The sequence below is a fragment of the Anneissia japonica genome, unplaced genomic scaffold (assembly GCF_011630105.1).
Source record: "Anneissia japonica isolate Jap-2015-1 unplaced genomic scaffold, ASM1163010v1 scaffold284800_len683186_cov164, whole genome shotgun sequence".
Taxonomy (NCBI): domain Eukaryota; kingdom Metazoa; phylum Echinodermata; class Crinoidea; order Comatulida; family Comatulidae; genus Anneissia; species Anneissia japonica.
In genome coordinates this window covers 191,270-205,051 of record NW_022711393.1, presented here as the reverse complement: position 1 = coordinate 205,051, position 13,782 = coordinate 191,270, and the positions used below count along the sequence as shown (strand labels likewise).

The 13,782-nt window shown below is 34.0% G+C and overlaps 1 protein-coding gene across 1 annotated transcript; it reads right to left on the bottom strand.

Moving 5' to 3' along the window:
- Positions 1-950: 950 nt before the first annotated feature.
- On the bottom strand, positions 951-13,532 carry LOC117107487 (E3 ubiquitin-protein ligase rnf213-alpha-like). The gene is made up of 8 exons (XM_033249185.1): positions 13,298-13,532; positions 8,110-9,378; positions 5,745-5,976; positions 4,054-4,186; positions 2,647-2,838; positions 2,129-2,228; positions 1,551-1,757; positions 951-1,091 (listed from the first exon to the last, which is right to left on the bottom strand). The coding sequence occupies exons 2-8, from the start codon at positions 9,376-9,378 to the stop codon at positions 951-953; spliced, it is 2,274 nt and encodes a 757-aa protein (XP_033105076.1). The 5' UTR covers positions 13,298-13,532.
- Positions 13,533-13,782: the final 250 nt, after the last annotated feature.

The following is a 13,782-nucleotide window of genomic DNA, read 5'->3' as shown; positions in this document are numbered from 1 at the left end:
AACCCTTATGTATACTGTAGATTTATTGTTATTTCTAGTTGCAAGAATTTCTTTGTATTTTAGAGAACAAAACATCATCTTGAAATTTGAAATGGCAAAAGCAACAAAATTCCTCTTTTAGTGGATGTAAAGTGGCTGGCAACGTTACAGAATAAAAGCGATTCTATAATTCTCATTATGAGGTTCTGGAATTGGATTTGCTATTTGTTGAGAAACATTTTTTTAGATCTGTAGTTTTTTAACCTTTACGATGAGAAAGCAAGTATCTCAACAACACTGGTCCACTCAAGGCTGTTAAGCAGGGGAACCCCTGGTATTTTTTTGATAATATCTATAAATGAATTTTGATACAAAAAACTATTATAAAAACACATTTTTAAATCAATAAAATACTGTACCTTGAAATCCATCGAAACATCTGTTAACACGAGGAAGCAGAATAATGAATACAACATGAGCTCTGCTTTCAATTGGATAGTCTTGCTTTGACTCCTTGATTCTTTCTTGCATAGCAGACAATGCATTTTCTCTTTCATCTTGAACTCGATAAGAGGCACAGGATATAAGGTGTGAGGTGTCACTGCTAGCGTTACACTGAACCAGCAGTAGTCGCTCACTTGCACGATTTTCATCAAAGAATTTCCTGTGTAAATAATAACAAGTAAGTCATTTAATATATTTTATAATATTTTCATTCAACAGTGAGTAAATTGTCACCAAACTGATTGAAAAACTATGATTATCTGTTCTCATTCCGGGTCTTTGATTACTGCATATAACTGTTTTTTTTAATTATGACCTAATTTTTACTGATTTTGTTGCCATTCGTTCCACAACCTCTGTATAAGTAGTATGTAATATATGATTACAATAATCTTTATTACTCCAGTTAGACATGTATACTTCTTTGTATAAAATTGAAAATTAAACAGTTATAGTCAGTACTGTACTTACTGTACTTCATGAGAAAATTGTTGCTCATGTTGAAATTCCTGTAGAGAGATCATGTTGATGTGAGAATTATCTATCCTAGTAGATTCTGCAAGTGCCTCCGAGTCTTCTTCTATTAGCAGACGTGAATATGTTGTTACCTAAAGAATGAATTTAGATTTTTGGTTAAAAAAATATGGTTATTTAAAATTATGAAAAGTTTAGATATTACAATCAATTTTTGTAAAGACAAACAAAAGCAAAATCGAAATTGTACTAATGACAAAGACTGCAAGAAGAAAATCTGGATGCCATCAAGCAAACTCAATTCAATCCAATTCATTCATTTATCACATTAGTCTTTACAAGATCATTGTTATCTTTCGGTGCTGTGCGTAACTTCTGGAGTACTATATACTCTACACAATGCTAAATGTATTTATCACTGTTCACATATGTGTTATCATTTCTGTCTCCTTTATCCTTTTTAAAATCAATGGAGTTGCTAAGTTTTTTTAAAAATCTTTAGTATATGTTTTAATGCTTTTCTTTTTTTCCCTCTGAGAAAAAAGGTGAAAGGTATTCTTGCATGAAGATGTGATTAACCCCACTAGTCATACCTGGGCTAGGATCCCTGTAGCCTCTTCTTTATAATTCTTCTGAATTTTGTCAGCTAGGTATTCTGCAAGACATCCATGCTTCTGTACCCTGAAGTAAGTATTTGTCAGTGATTCTCTCTCTTCATCAGACATATTTGTTTTGGATAATAGGGTGACAGATTCTGGTGTGGCACATGTTAACAACTGGTCCTTAACTTTTTCAAACACCTTTTTAAGACACAGAACACTAAGGTAAGTTAGATCTAACAATGTATAAGATTGGAAGGCAAAGTAACCAAATTTATCAACATGTATTCTACTTAAAATTGAGGTTATTTTTCTCGTGTTATATTCACGCATTCACTATAATTTTAATCAAGTCTTCCTATGTGTTCAAAGTAAACATTCATGGGTATCCATTCTTTAGTTTTTCTTTGCTAATTATGATAACAAACAGACAGACAGTGATCAATACATAACCTCTTTGGCAGAGAAAATTCCACTAATGGAAACTTCATCAACTGCAAAAGCAGCAGCTGCTGCCTCGGTGTTGCTGCTGCTATTATGTTATCATCATAATATAAATTTTTATGAGGTACCTCACTTTCACCATCACAGGATGCCCATGATTGGTAGACAAGAGCAGCAATTGTGTCACCATGGTATCCAACAAATGCATCAGTTTTCTTGAAGCTTTGTCTAAAAATTCAACAAAATTAAGTACATTAGAATGACAAGAAAGTATAATACATACTCCAAGTATTGAAATACACACCATCGTGAATGACAAAATAGTAGTTAAAAATAGCGATTCACTCATTCTTCGAGTTTCACATGGCAAACATGCAGCCGCTCAATGAAATTTTCACTCATCATAATGGTTTTTTTTGTTTTTTTTTATAAAACTCACCAATCCTTGGTTCTGACATCTACTCTAATTTTTTGCAACTTTTTTTCTAGCACTAGTGGCTAATTAACTTTTTCAACTTTGAAAAGCAACAATAACAAACCGTTATGAATTACTTTCAATGGGTGTTCTTGTTAAACAAAATAGACTACTTTCAAGATAATTCAGGATGAACTGGCCAAATCTAAACTTAAGAATTTAAGTTCATACTTTGGTGCTTGAAGATGACGTTGGTGTTTAATAGTTGTAAACAAAGTCACCCAATCCTCAAGCTGTTTGACAACCCTCAGCTGGTCCTCATTCAACATCGTTGTCATGGCCAAAAAGTGTTTCTCAAGACGATTGATAAGAGGGATTGGAAATCGCTCATGAACAACCTCCTTGTCAGCAACAATTATCAACCTTAAAAAAACAATATAAAACAATGTCAGCAGTATATTTTTATTCTCATCTAAACAGCAGTAAATAAAAATATTTTTGTGTGCTTCCTCTAAAGCTTCACAATCTAAAATAGTAATATGTGGCAAAGACAAGCCAAACCAGTCACTCGTCGCAAATCGTGTTTCAGAGAAAATGGCCAAAACATGCTGGAATGTCAAATTTTTAAAAATCTATTTTATTGTACTAAACTAATCTTTACATATCTATACATCATCCTATGCTGTTATTTTCCCCATTTTCAATGTTAAAACAACACTTTTTAAGGATTTGATGATAGTTTCTGCATGAGAAATGCCTGAAATCATAAACTTTGAAGGATGATTTCCCATATATTATTCTTTAAACAGCTGTATGTTTAAACGCTTGTAACTTCATAAGGAAATGTCCAATTTGAATGATTTTTTTACCATTTTATAGCTATTATTTTACTCTCTAACACTGTATTAATAACTCAAAATCGATTTTCGCGACAAGTGACTGGTTTGGCTTGTCTTTGCCACATATCAGTTAGTGTGACCTGTATAAATGCCTTGTGTAGGTTCCACTACCTTATAATGGTATCTGCAGCACATAAATACTTCTGCAACCGCTGCCGAGCATAACCACTTTCGCGCAGACATAACGATAGAAGACCCTTCGACAACAAACGTCAAATAGGGAATGAGGACGATTGTTAGGGAGATGGTTCGTACGTGGCGCCCTGGGTTGGACTGTTCTATTTCATTTCGAAGGGGTGTTCTGCTTTGGGAACAATGGCAAATAGTCGGTTCACACAGGTAAGTATTAACGAAATAGACTAATACTTCTGCAAACACCTCCACGCACTGTGAGTATTGCTCATACAGCAGTGCATTCCACAAAAACCAATACATTCAACATGACAAAAGAAATTTAGCACAGTGAGAACAGTTGGCTGTGGTTTATTTGGGTTTAGTTTCTTGACCTGGAGGTCAAGATTTAAATCCCTTGAGCGTCCTTGAGTAAGTAACTTTAGCTTCATTCCCCCTCTCCACCTAGAGTATGATTGGATACATGAATGGTTGCCTGCTCCTACACTGATTACAGCAGCAACGCCTAACCATAATGACCCCATGACCTTAAAAAGAAGTGCTTTGAATCTTCAAAGAAAGTTGCTATAGCAACATATATCTATTTAGATAAGTAATGTAAACTCACCTAAATGTTCCACTTTCTTGAACCTCTTTAATGTCAAGTGCCTCTCGTGTCAACCATTGAGATGCCTCATGTGCTCTGCTGTCTTTCTCTTTCACAAGCTTGATTATATGACACTTCAACAAACGTAAAAATTCTTCAGAGAGAAAAAAAATAGTATTAATAGCCATCTGCAATTACTAATATGCCCAAAAATATATATCACATAATAATAATAATAATAATAATAATAATAATAATAATAATAATAATAACAATAATAATAATAATAATAATAATAATAATAACAATAATAATTTTAAAATAATAAGCTTTATTTTAACATGGGAAAACTTGTTTCAACTAGAGTTGCCTTTTTTTTTATTCCAGGCCGTCAACTGAGGCTTCGTCGGTCCTTTGGTTCGGACGCCTTTGTCAGACATGTCAGACCCCTCATCGGCAAATTTCAGGCACCACCGCTTTCCAGTACAAGATTTTAATAATACGGTAGTAATATAATTATGTACTACCTTTGTTACCTATCAGAGACCCCCCCCCCACTCCACCCCTCCTCACTTGCATATCTTGACTGGATTGTTATTTTTTATTTCCTATATTAACCTGAAGCAGATAGCTTGAGCTAGCGAAATGCTTGTGTGTTTAAAAAAATAAAAATCGTTAGTCAAAACATGAAGGTATTATTGAGATGGAGATCACTCGCAAAAGCTATGCGCACGCAGAGCTATGCAAATGAACCAAGAACAAAGCTGCCGCAGTGTGTGAAGAACGTTTGCGCGATGCCTTTGAAGTCTAATGTGTTCCCGCCACCAAATGCACAGCAGGCTTTGATTACCAAAAGATTGAAGCTAATACATTGATCTTTCAAGAAATACCAAACATAATAATATTTTCTAAAAAAAGAGTTCCGAATTTAATGAAACATTTACATCAGCTTTAAAAGTATGGTATATTGCAACTTGAATTTCCATAAACTGGATAAAACTCGATAATTCCAAATTTTAACAGATATTAATTAAGGAATGATTGAGGATTATAATAAACTAAGTCATTTTAGGGTTAACGAGGGTTAACTATTCAAAAATTCAATCCAGAATCAGAGTAATTTTCAGTTTTACACTGCCTTAGCTTTATAGTCAAACAAATTGATCTTTAGACAAAACTATAATGAACACAGAATTAATTTTAACAGAAATATTTTGCGGAATCTGTTTCCGAAATTTACACATAATAACATACTAAAAGTCCGAAAAAATCCAATCAGGGTAACATTATTTATTATAAAGATATTTAATGGGTTAAAATCAAACGCTTTTTCGCACAACTGCTGTGCTGGAGCGTATAAACGCATGTCGTTGCCAAGTTGTTGCTAACGAAAAAATGTGAATTATAGGGTAATACGCCCGCGCACGATCCAAAGACGGGGAACACATTGGTTTGTCGCGTCAATGGGATCTGTTGCCGAGTGATCTCCTTCTCAATAATACCTCCATTGTCAAAACAAGGTGCTACCTGCATTATAATTGTTTTCATTAATTATTGACTAATATGGCTCATGTTTTAAGTATTAATTTCTATTTTCATTATGAAAGCCTCACAATGATGAATGCTGCTCATTAAAATAAAAAATGAAATATTTCCACCTTTCTATGTTACCATAAGGCAAAATAAAGTACTTTAAGTCAAGATTAATATACCTTGGTGAGAAGAATCTCTCTTCAACAGATTTACCAGCAAACGAACTCTTTCAGTAGAACGATGTCTCTGATTGGTTGGGTCAATAATTCTTTTAGTTGCTGGATGAATACTTTCCAAAAGAACTGCGGTAAAATTATCTTGATTGGCGTCTTCATGAATTACACCATCAGTCTTCTCTTTCGCTGCACCACGCTGTTGCCCTATTTTCTTTGTGGCCTCTTCTACATCATGCTGTATATTATGTAATAATTCATCATGTTTGTTAATTTGAAAGGTCAATGCATGTAAATTAATATGGGAACCATAGCACAGCCTAACAGTATTCAGAAAAATCAGTAACTGCAATGGTATATACACACACTGTCAATTAAAGTACTGTAAAGAAATTACATTTCTTTGCTAAACTGAAATTTAGTTTCTATAATGATCTCCTCTATGGCTGTGATCAAAAGCCTAAAAAAGATATATTAGTGTAACAGGCAACAAAATAGGGCAAGTAGATAGGTCAGTAGAGTTTTCTTGGCTGATGCCACTAAAAGGACACATTTTCACTTTCAAACACAATATAACGATTAATGAACCAACTGAAAATACTCCTTTAACATATTACATTTTGAAAATATTTATATTCAAGTCATGCAAAGAAAAGATTCTGTAATGTAGAACTAGAAACTTTCCAGACAATTTCAAAATATTATCGTTGGCCGTTTTACAATTTAAATTTATATTTATTCTAGAAACTGCCCCGTTTTCATGACATTTAACTTTTGTTGTAATACAGTTTAAAATTATATTTAGTCTAGAAATTACCACAAGTCACAAATATCATTTATTCCCCCTTGATGTTTGAACGAACAAATATAGGTCAGTTGCAGGTAGTTGGAAAAAAGCCAAACACACACCTAGTCATTCAATCTTATATTCTGTACAGAATTCAAAGTGCAGGTCTCCCTCCAATGAAAAACCCCTCCAGTTAAGGACCACCCAATTAAAGACCACTACTTTGTGGTCCCAAATTAACACATTTTTATTATATTTATTATTCTAATGGGAGACCAAAGCTGCTAAAGACCATGAAAACCCCGGACCCAAAACAAAAAAAATATCAAAACAAAGAAAGTTTATCTACATAACAATTGTTCATGTTTTACATAAATAATTTTTAGTATTTGTTAGAATTTCTTTTTGATGATCCAAATATATTTGAATAAAAACATTAACTTATGTTTTATTCTCGAGCTTTCGCTCAAATATTTCAAATATTTCAAATATTTTTGGATCATCAAAAATAAATTCTAACAAATACATTCTAGAGATCCAGATGAATCTTTTTAGTTTTTTAATGAGAATTATTGTACAATTTTAGAGCTGTATAATCATGCATTTCAGTCATCAAATTTTACACTTAATCTGGTTTAATAATTGAACATTTTAACATTATTTTTTAAGTGTGCTACTGTTACTTTAAAGAAGACCAAGCTCACCAGTAATAATGGCGATAGAAGGAGAACTGGAAGCATTCGTGGGGCACCGTCGCACTGCATGGGTAGATGATATATCCATCCTTGGGCAAGAGCCTAACGGCTCAGCACAGGCTATGCCAACCTGAACCGATACTTTTCTTGTATTGATAGCAGTGATTAGAGCCAGTGGCGTAATTATGGGGCTGGGAGCCCTGTTGCTTTCTAAGAATGGGGCCCTTTTTGGGTCTAGGTCGCCATTTCATTTTGGATGTGCTCGTTTTTTAATCCTGTTTGTCATTCCATTAATTTCTAAATGTTTTTAACAACCAAACAAATGATATGATATCTGTGGCCGATTTTCTGTTCATTTAATTGCTAATGTTGTATTTGCTGTCTTTCAAGAGGGGCGACAGCGACAGACTCATAAGAGTTTCTATGTCGTCCCTTGACCATTTTTGGATCAGTAACTTTTACTCATTTTCCATGTTTATTTAGAAATGGTCGAATAAAAAATGGGGAAAAAATGAAATGATTCTGATGGAATAATGTACTGTACATCTAATTCATCATCTTTGTGATCCCTTCATTTTATGAAAAAAAACATGTTCATCTGAAATCAGAGTTTTTGCATACTATAAGCAAATAATTATAGGCCTACTCAACAATCGTTGTTTCTGATCATTACGTGAAATACACCAAAATCAGAGTTTTGTATGTTAAAAACAATAATTCAAGAAAATACAATATGCAAAAAAAATATTTGCTTTGGACGCAGTTGGGTATAATAGACAGGAACTCTGATTCTAGAGTCCGTATCAGAATAGATATGGACAGAGGACCACGCAAAATTCTAAAATTCATCTTCTACATTGCATCTACCTGTTATTATTATTCCACTTACCTGATATTCTACGTTAGTGTCTGATGTTTCACTCGAAGTTTTCCTTAATGTGGTCGCTAATTGACATGCCCCCCTCTCTGCTAGCTCTGATACTTTCACAAACGGTTTTCCTTTTGTGTCAATTGATTCATTGCCTTCAGCATAATTGTACATCATGTCATCAGTAATTGTGATATTGCCAATGCCCTCTGTATCTATCAACTCATCCAGGTTTGTAGATGGAATAAAAATTGGTGTAATATTTCTTTTTTGAAATGACTGTTCACAATCAGGTCCTAAGACTGTGTCTCTGACAGAACTGATAGTAGTCTTATAGGATCCAAGAATTTCTCTTTCTTCTGGTTTGTTTAACATTTTATTGATTGAGACCATCAGAGTATTTACTTGAGTTGTCTTTGAATCAATATCTTTAATTATATTATCTATATCCTCTCTTTTTCTTTTGCATATCTTTTCAAGGTTCGATATTAGTTGTTTGCTTTTCTCTTGAACTTTCTTGGTAAGATTCTTCTCCTGCATTTCAATGGCTGTTTTGCACAACATTAATTGTGAATCAAACACTGACCTAATTTTAACTATGGATTCTAGTTTGTCTGTTAATGTACTTTTAATTCTGTGAGCTAAATTAACAACTTCAGTGACATCTTTGTTAAAGTCCTCCACAGCAGTTGACATTGGAATCACTATGTGTTGTTTTTGATAACAGCGAAGGATTTGTTCACATTGCTTACATGCTGATTTGCTGCAAGTGGAGCAGTAAAATTCTAATGTATTGTGGTGAGCTGGACATCTGGGTATTTTGTCTGACCTGTCATCCTGTTCGCCCATTTGTTTGTCTGTGGTGCCATCTTGTTCCTTCATATCCAGTGTGTAAAGTGGATGATCTCTTGTTAAAGGTACTATCTTGTGTTGTTTGATACAATTACCTCCACATAGATACAGATGGCATGTTGAGCAGTGGTATGCTGGTTCATTGTCACAAACAGAACATTTAGTTGGTTTCTGCTCCTCAGTTTTTAGGACATAGTGTAGTAGGTGACTTATCATTGTGTTTGAAGACAGCTTTTTTAGGTCTTCTTTTGTTAGATCATGTTCCTGTCCACATATTGGACATTTCATCTTTCCATGAGTTTCCACCCACTTCTGGATACACTGCAGGCAGTAGGTGTGCATGCATTTCAGTGTCTTTGGTTGATGAAATCTGTTGAGGCAGATAGCACATTCAAGATCTTTTTTCTCCATAAACTGTAATGCCTTAGATACAGACATCTGTAAAAAATGTGTGTATATTTCCAATTATCATTACTGTACACTGTACTCTTTTTGAATTTTGGGTTAGAATAAATAAATAAATGTTTTATTTTTTTATAATACACAACAGTTCTTTTTTTATCATTTTTTTTATTTACCTACTCCTGAAATATGCTTATATTTCTATCTCACTGGGGTAAAAAAGGCATTTAGCTTGGTGTCTATTATACGACTAAATTATTATTACCTTTATTGTTATCATTATAATGATTATTATAATAATAACTATAATACAGGTAGTTATCATCACCATTATCAATATCATCATTAATAACATCACTATCATTATTATTAATGTTTGTATTATTGTTGTTGTCTGGATATATGCTGTAACGTTTCAGAAAATGAATGTTGCGACCACCTTCAGATACCTTCCAATCCGATCTTATCACAACTTTGTTTGATGGCAAATCTGTAAATTTTCTTCTAGTAAAGCAAACTCACCAGAAGAACAATAGGAGATAGCACTTACTTCAAAACAAAACATCATTATCAGAAAGTGATGCGGATCCAAGGAATCCCCAGCATACAGATATAACTGACTGCAATCTCCCGTCCCCAAAGGAAGTCCCCATCCTCCCCTACATGAATTACAGGTGTTACAATAATTAGGACAAGAAAAGGGAATGGGAATTTGGTGAATAGAAGGGTGGGTGGGTGCAGTTTCAGTTTTCAGGAAAGAATGCAATTACCCCAATCTGTGTTATATTTAAGAGTCTTCAAATGGGGTGGGCAAAGCATTCTGTATGCACACTGCTCCAGGCCTAAAATACAGACAGTATTTTCCACGAATATTTACTAGCACCTTCCCACAAATTGGCATGTTGAAGTGATGACAAACAACCCAAATCAGTAGTGCGTAACCAACATAAATAAGCAGCTTTGAGGCAAAATTCTTAAAATCATTATTGTTATTAAAAATTCATAACTCCATTGCTAGTGTTGTGTGATATTTTTTCTGTATAATGTTCTTAAAGGACTATTCTACAAGACTATACACCACTCTGAAATAAAGATGGAAAAAGAAGAGGCATTTGAAAGTATATTAAATACTAAAAGCCTATAGTTCTGTTAAAAACATGCATGATTTACTTCTTTCTACAACATGACTTTTTTTTAATTTTAGGGATGGGAAGATGGAAGTGGAGTCACAGGTCTTCAGCTTGGAATAATCCCCACCAATATTATAAAATAGAATAGTGTTCTAACACTGTAATGTCATTCAAAATTATCAATTTCAGTGCTGCTTAAAGTACTTACTAAATTTAATATAAATGTAAAGAACACATGCATATGACAGTTATCATATGTATATGTCCTACAGTGAAATACCTTTATTGATGGATTTTGTTTTCACCTTGGCCGAACTGATGATCATACTTTTAACCAATAAGTTAATGTAGGCATATGAATCAATAGATCTTGAAAATAATCTCAATTTTGAATTGCATTAATATTCAATATTGGGTTTCAAAGAGCAGTTGAATAGAAGAAAAATTATTATTTTAATTAACAGTTGAAAAGCTGTGGGCGCTATAAATAATGTTGTTAAACGTTGTTTTTTCTTTGATCATGGCTGTTGACCAGTTGTTTTGAAATAAAGAAACAAAACAAAGTTCAAATGCGACTGTGTTCATTTCTGACAGTAAGGAGTAATAAAATATTCGAAGGCATCAATCTAGCAGTATTCAATCACGTTTTAATTTCCATCGAGGTGCGCGAGTTGCAGTGATGACATCACGATTGACTTATAATAACTTTTATTCGATGTACGACACAATAGAAAAATGGCTAGGTTTTTTTTTTTTATAGACAATCATGCCAGAAAGGCATTTGTGCTCATTGCATTGTTACCCAGTCTGTGAACCATCCATCTTCGAACAGCTCACATTCCTGAATGAATGTCCTCACTTGAGCCCGATTCTGTGGCGTAGCTATGGGCAGTGCAGACAGTGCAAAGCACTGGGGCCCAGGGCTATTGGGGTCCCATTCATTTCATAAATATATCTAACAAGAAATATTTCCTATAAAAAAACGCTGCAACTTCTTAGCTTATTCAGTTTGTGTATACAGCTACTTCCAAATTTATCCTATTTGTAAATTTTGTTATCATATTTAAGTTAGCTGTTTTAATAAATAAATCTGTAACTGTATTTTCCTATAGATCAATATATATAGATTGCTATATGCTTTTATGCTTATTTATTGTTAAGGATAGGCCTAATTTGTTACTGAAATGAAATGATGTAATTTTTTAGTTTTAGCATGAACGACTAAAGTTTGTTTTAAGAATACTGGGGTAAGTATGAGAACATTAGCATACGGCACTCTGTTATGAAGTTATGAATTTTTAAATAACATGATGCAAGAATGCAGCCTCAAAGCTTATTTGCATTGGTAACGCACTATTCACCATGACAAACAGCCTAAATTACCTCATTAGTGAAATATTAATTATACAATGCATATTCACACAAGTACAAAAAACAATATGCTCCGTCTTTTTTATTATTATGTTACATTCTGCCAAGTTTGAAACCAATCGGACTTACCAAACTTTAGTTATTGTGGTAACTAGACTAATTACCTCATCTGAAATATCAATTATGGAAATGAGCAATCAGCCTATAAACATACGTACCAAAAACAAGGCTCCATCTTAATCTTATTACCATCTTACATTCTGTCAAGTTTGAAACCAATCGAACCCAGACTTACTGCAAACTTTTTATCATGGTAAATAGCCTAAATTACCTGATTAGTGAAATATTAATTATGCAAATGAGCAATTAGCATATTCACACACATACCAAAAACAAGGCTCCGTCTTCTTATTACCATCTTGCATTCTGCCAAGTTTGAAACCAGTCGGCCTTACGGTCCTTTACCAAACTTAAGTTATTGTGGTAACTAGCTTTACCTCATTAATGAAATATTAATTATGCATAGCAGCAATTCTATAGCATATTCACACTTACCAAAAACAAGGCTCTATCTTCTTATTTACCATCTTACATTCTGCCAAGATTTAAACCAATCGGACTTGCCTAACTTTAGTTATCATGGTAAAAATAGCCTAATACTAATAGGCCTAGTAGCTGATTAGTGAAATACTAATTATGCAAATGAGCAATTAACATATTCACACACGTACCAAAAACAATAGGCTCCGACTTCTTTTTGCCATCTTGCATTCTGCCAAGTTTGAAACCAATCAAACTTCATAAACCAGCTACTGTAGTGTTTAGTTATTATGGTAAAACTAGCCTAATAATTTAATTAACTGATACTGAAATATTTTGCCAAAAAAAAAAAAAAAATTGTGTTGGCCACCTTTTGACAAAAGCCTACCTAGGTCGGTAGGAAAACTTTTTTTTTACAACCAAATATGTGTTTTATGCCTAAAAATTAGAAAATACACAAAAAATACAACAATTTTGGATTCGCATCGCATACCATCCAGCAAATAGGCTGGCCTTGTCCCCCTGGCCTAACCATCAAGGCTATTATTAGTATTCCAGTGACCTTTTCTTTGACAGTTATGGATGTTTTTGTAAGAAAATTTGTAAAATTGTATAAGATGAATTATTATTACTGTTATTATTATTATTATTTTTATTATATTAATCATATTGTCATATTTTAATGTTTAATATTTTAATCCATTCTGTAAGTGGCGGGTTTCCCGCTGTAGAATGAGAGTGTAAATAAATAAATGAAATAAATAAATAGAATGCCTTTTTTAAGATACATAGGCCTAGCAATGTCCCAAACGGCGCTCCGTATGCCTAGGAAGCCCAAGCAAGCCCTGGTCATGTCATACAACAGGGAAAAACCGTTCAATGCCCTATTACTAGGCCTAACAGTTTATAAATACCTCTCTGTGTGTGCGAGTGTGGTCACCGTGACCCGTGCGCGCGCCACACACCACGCTTGGTGTGTTGTTGGCCTTCCTTCCTCGACGATCCTACGGTCCTGCCTAAAAATGGCCACTGGGCTCCTCACTTGACTTCTAGCTAGGCCTAATAACAAAATATTTTCTATTGATATCTTCCAATCCCGTGACATTTGTGTTCATGCTCTCTCGATTCCGATCGCAATTTGGGCCAATAAGCGATTTTTTTTCGCAATTGTTTTTTTATCGTAGGTAAGTTAAGGAAGACGTTATGAATTTTTCATTAGAGTGTCCCAAGTACTTACTCGCGCATGCGCAATCTCGCTTCGCTGAACCTGCTGTATTGTATTTCGTTGCGGTCTTCCGACGGCAACCAAAACAAGGAAGAGCGACCGCTCACCAGGTCCGCGTGTTCCCCATTCTTGGCGCAAGTCATTATATCGGGATTTTTGGAAGACCTAATAAGA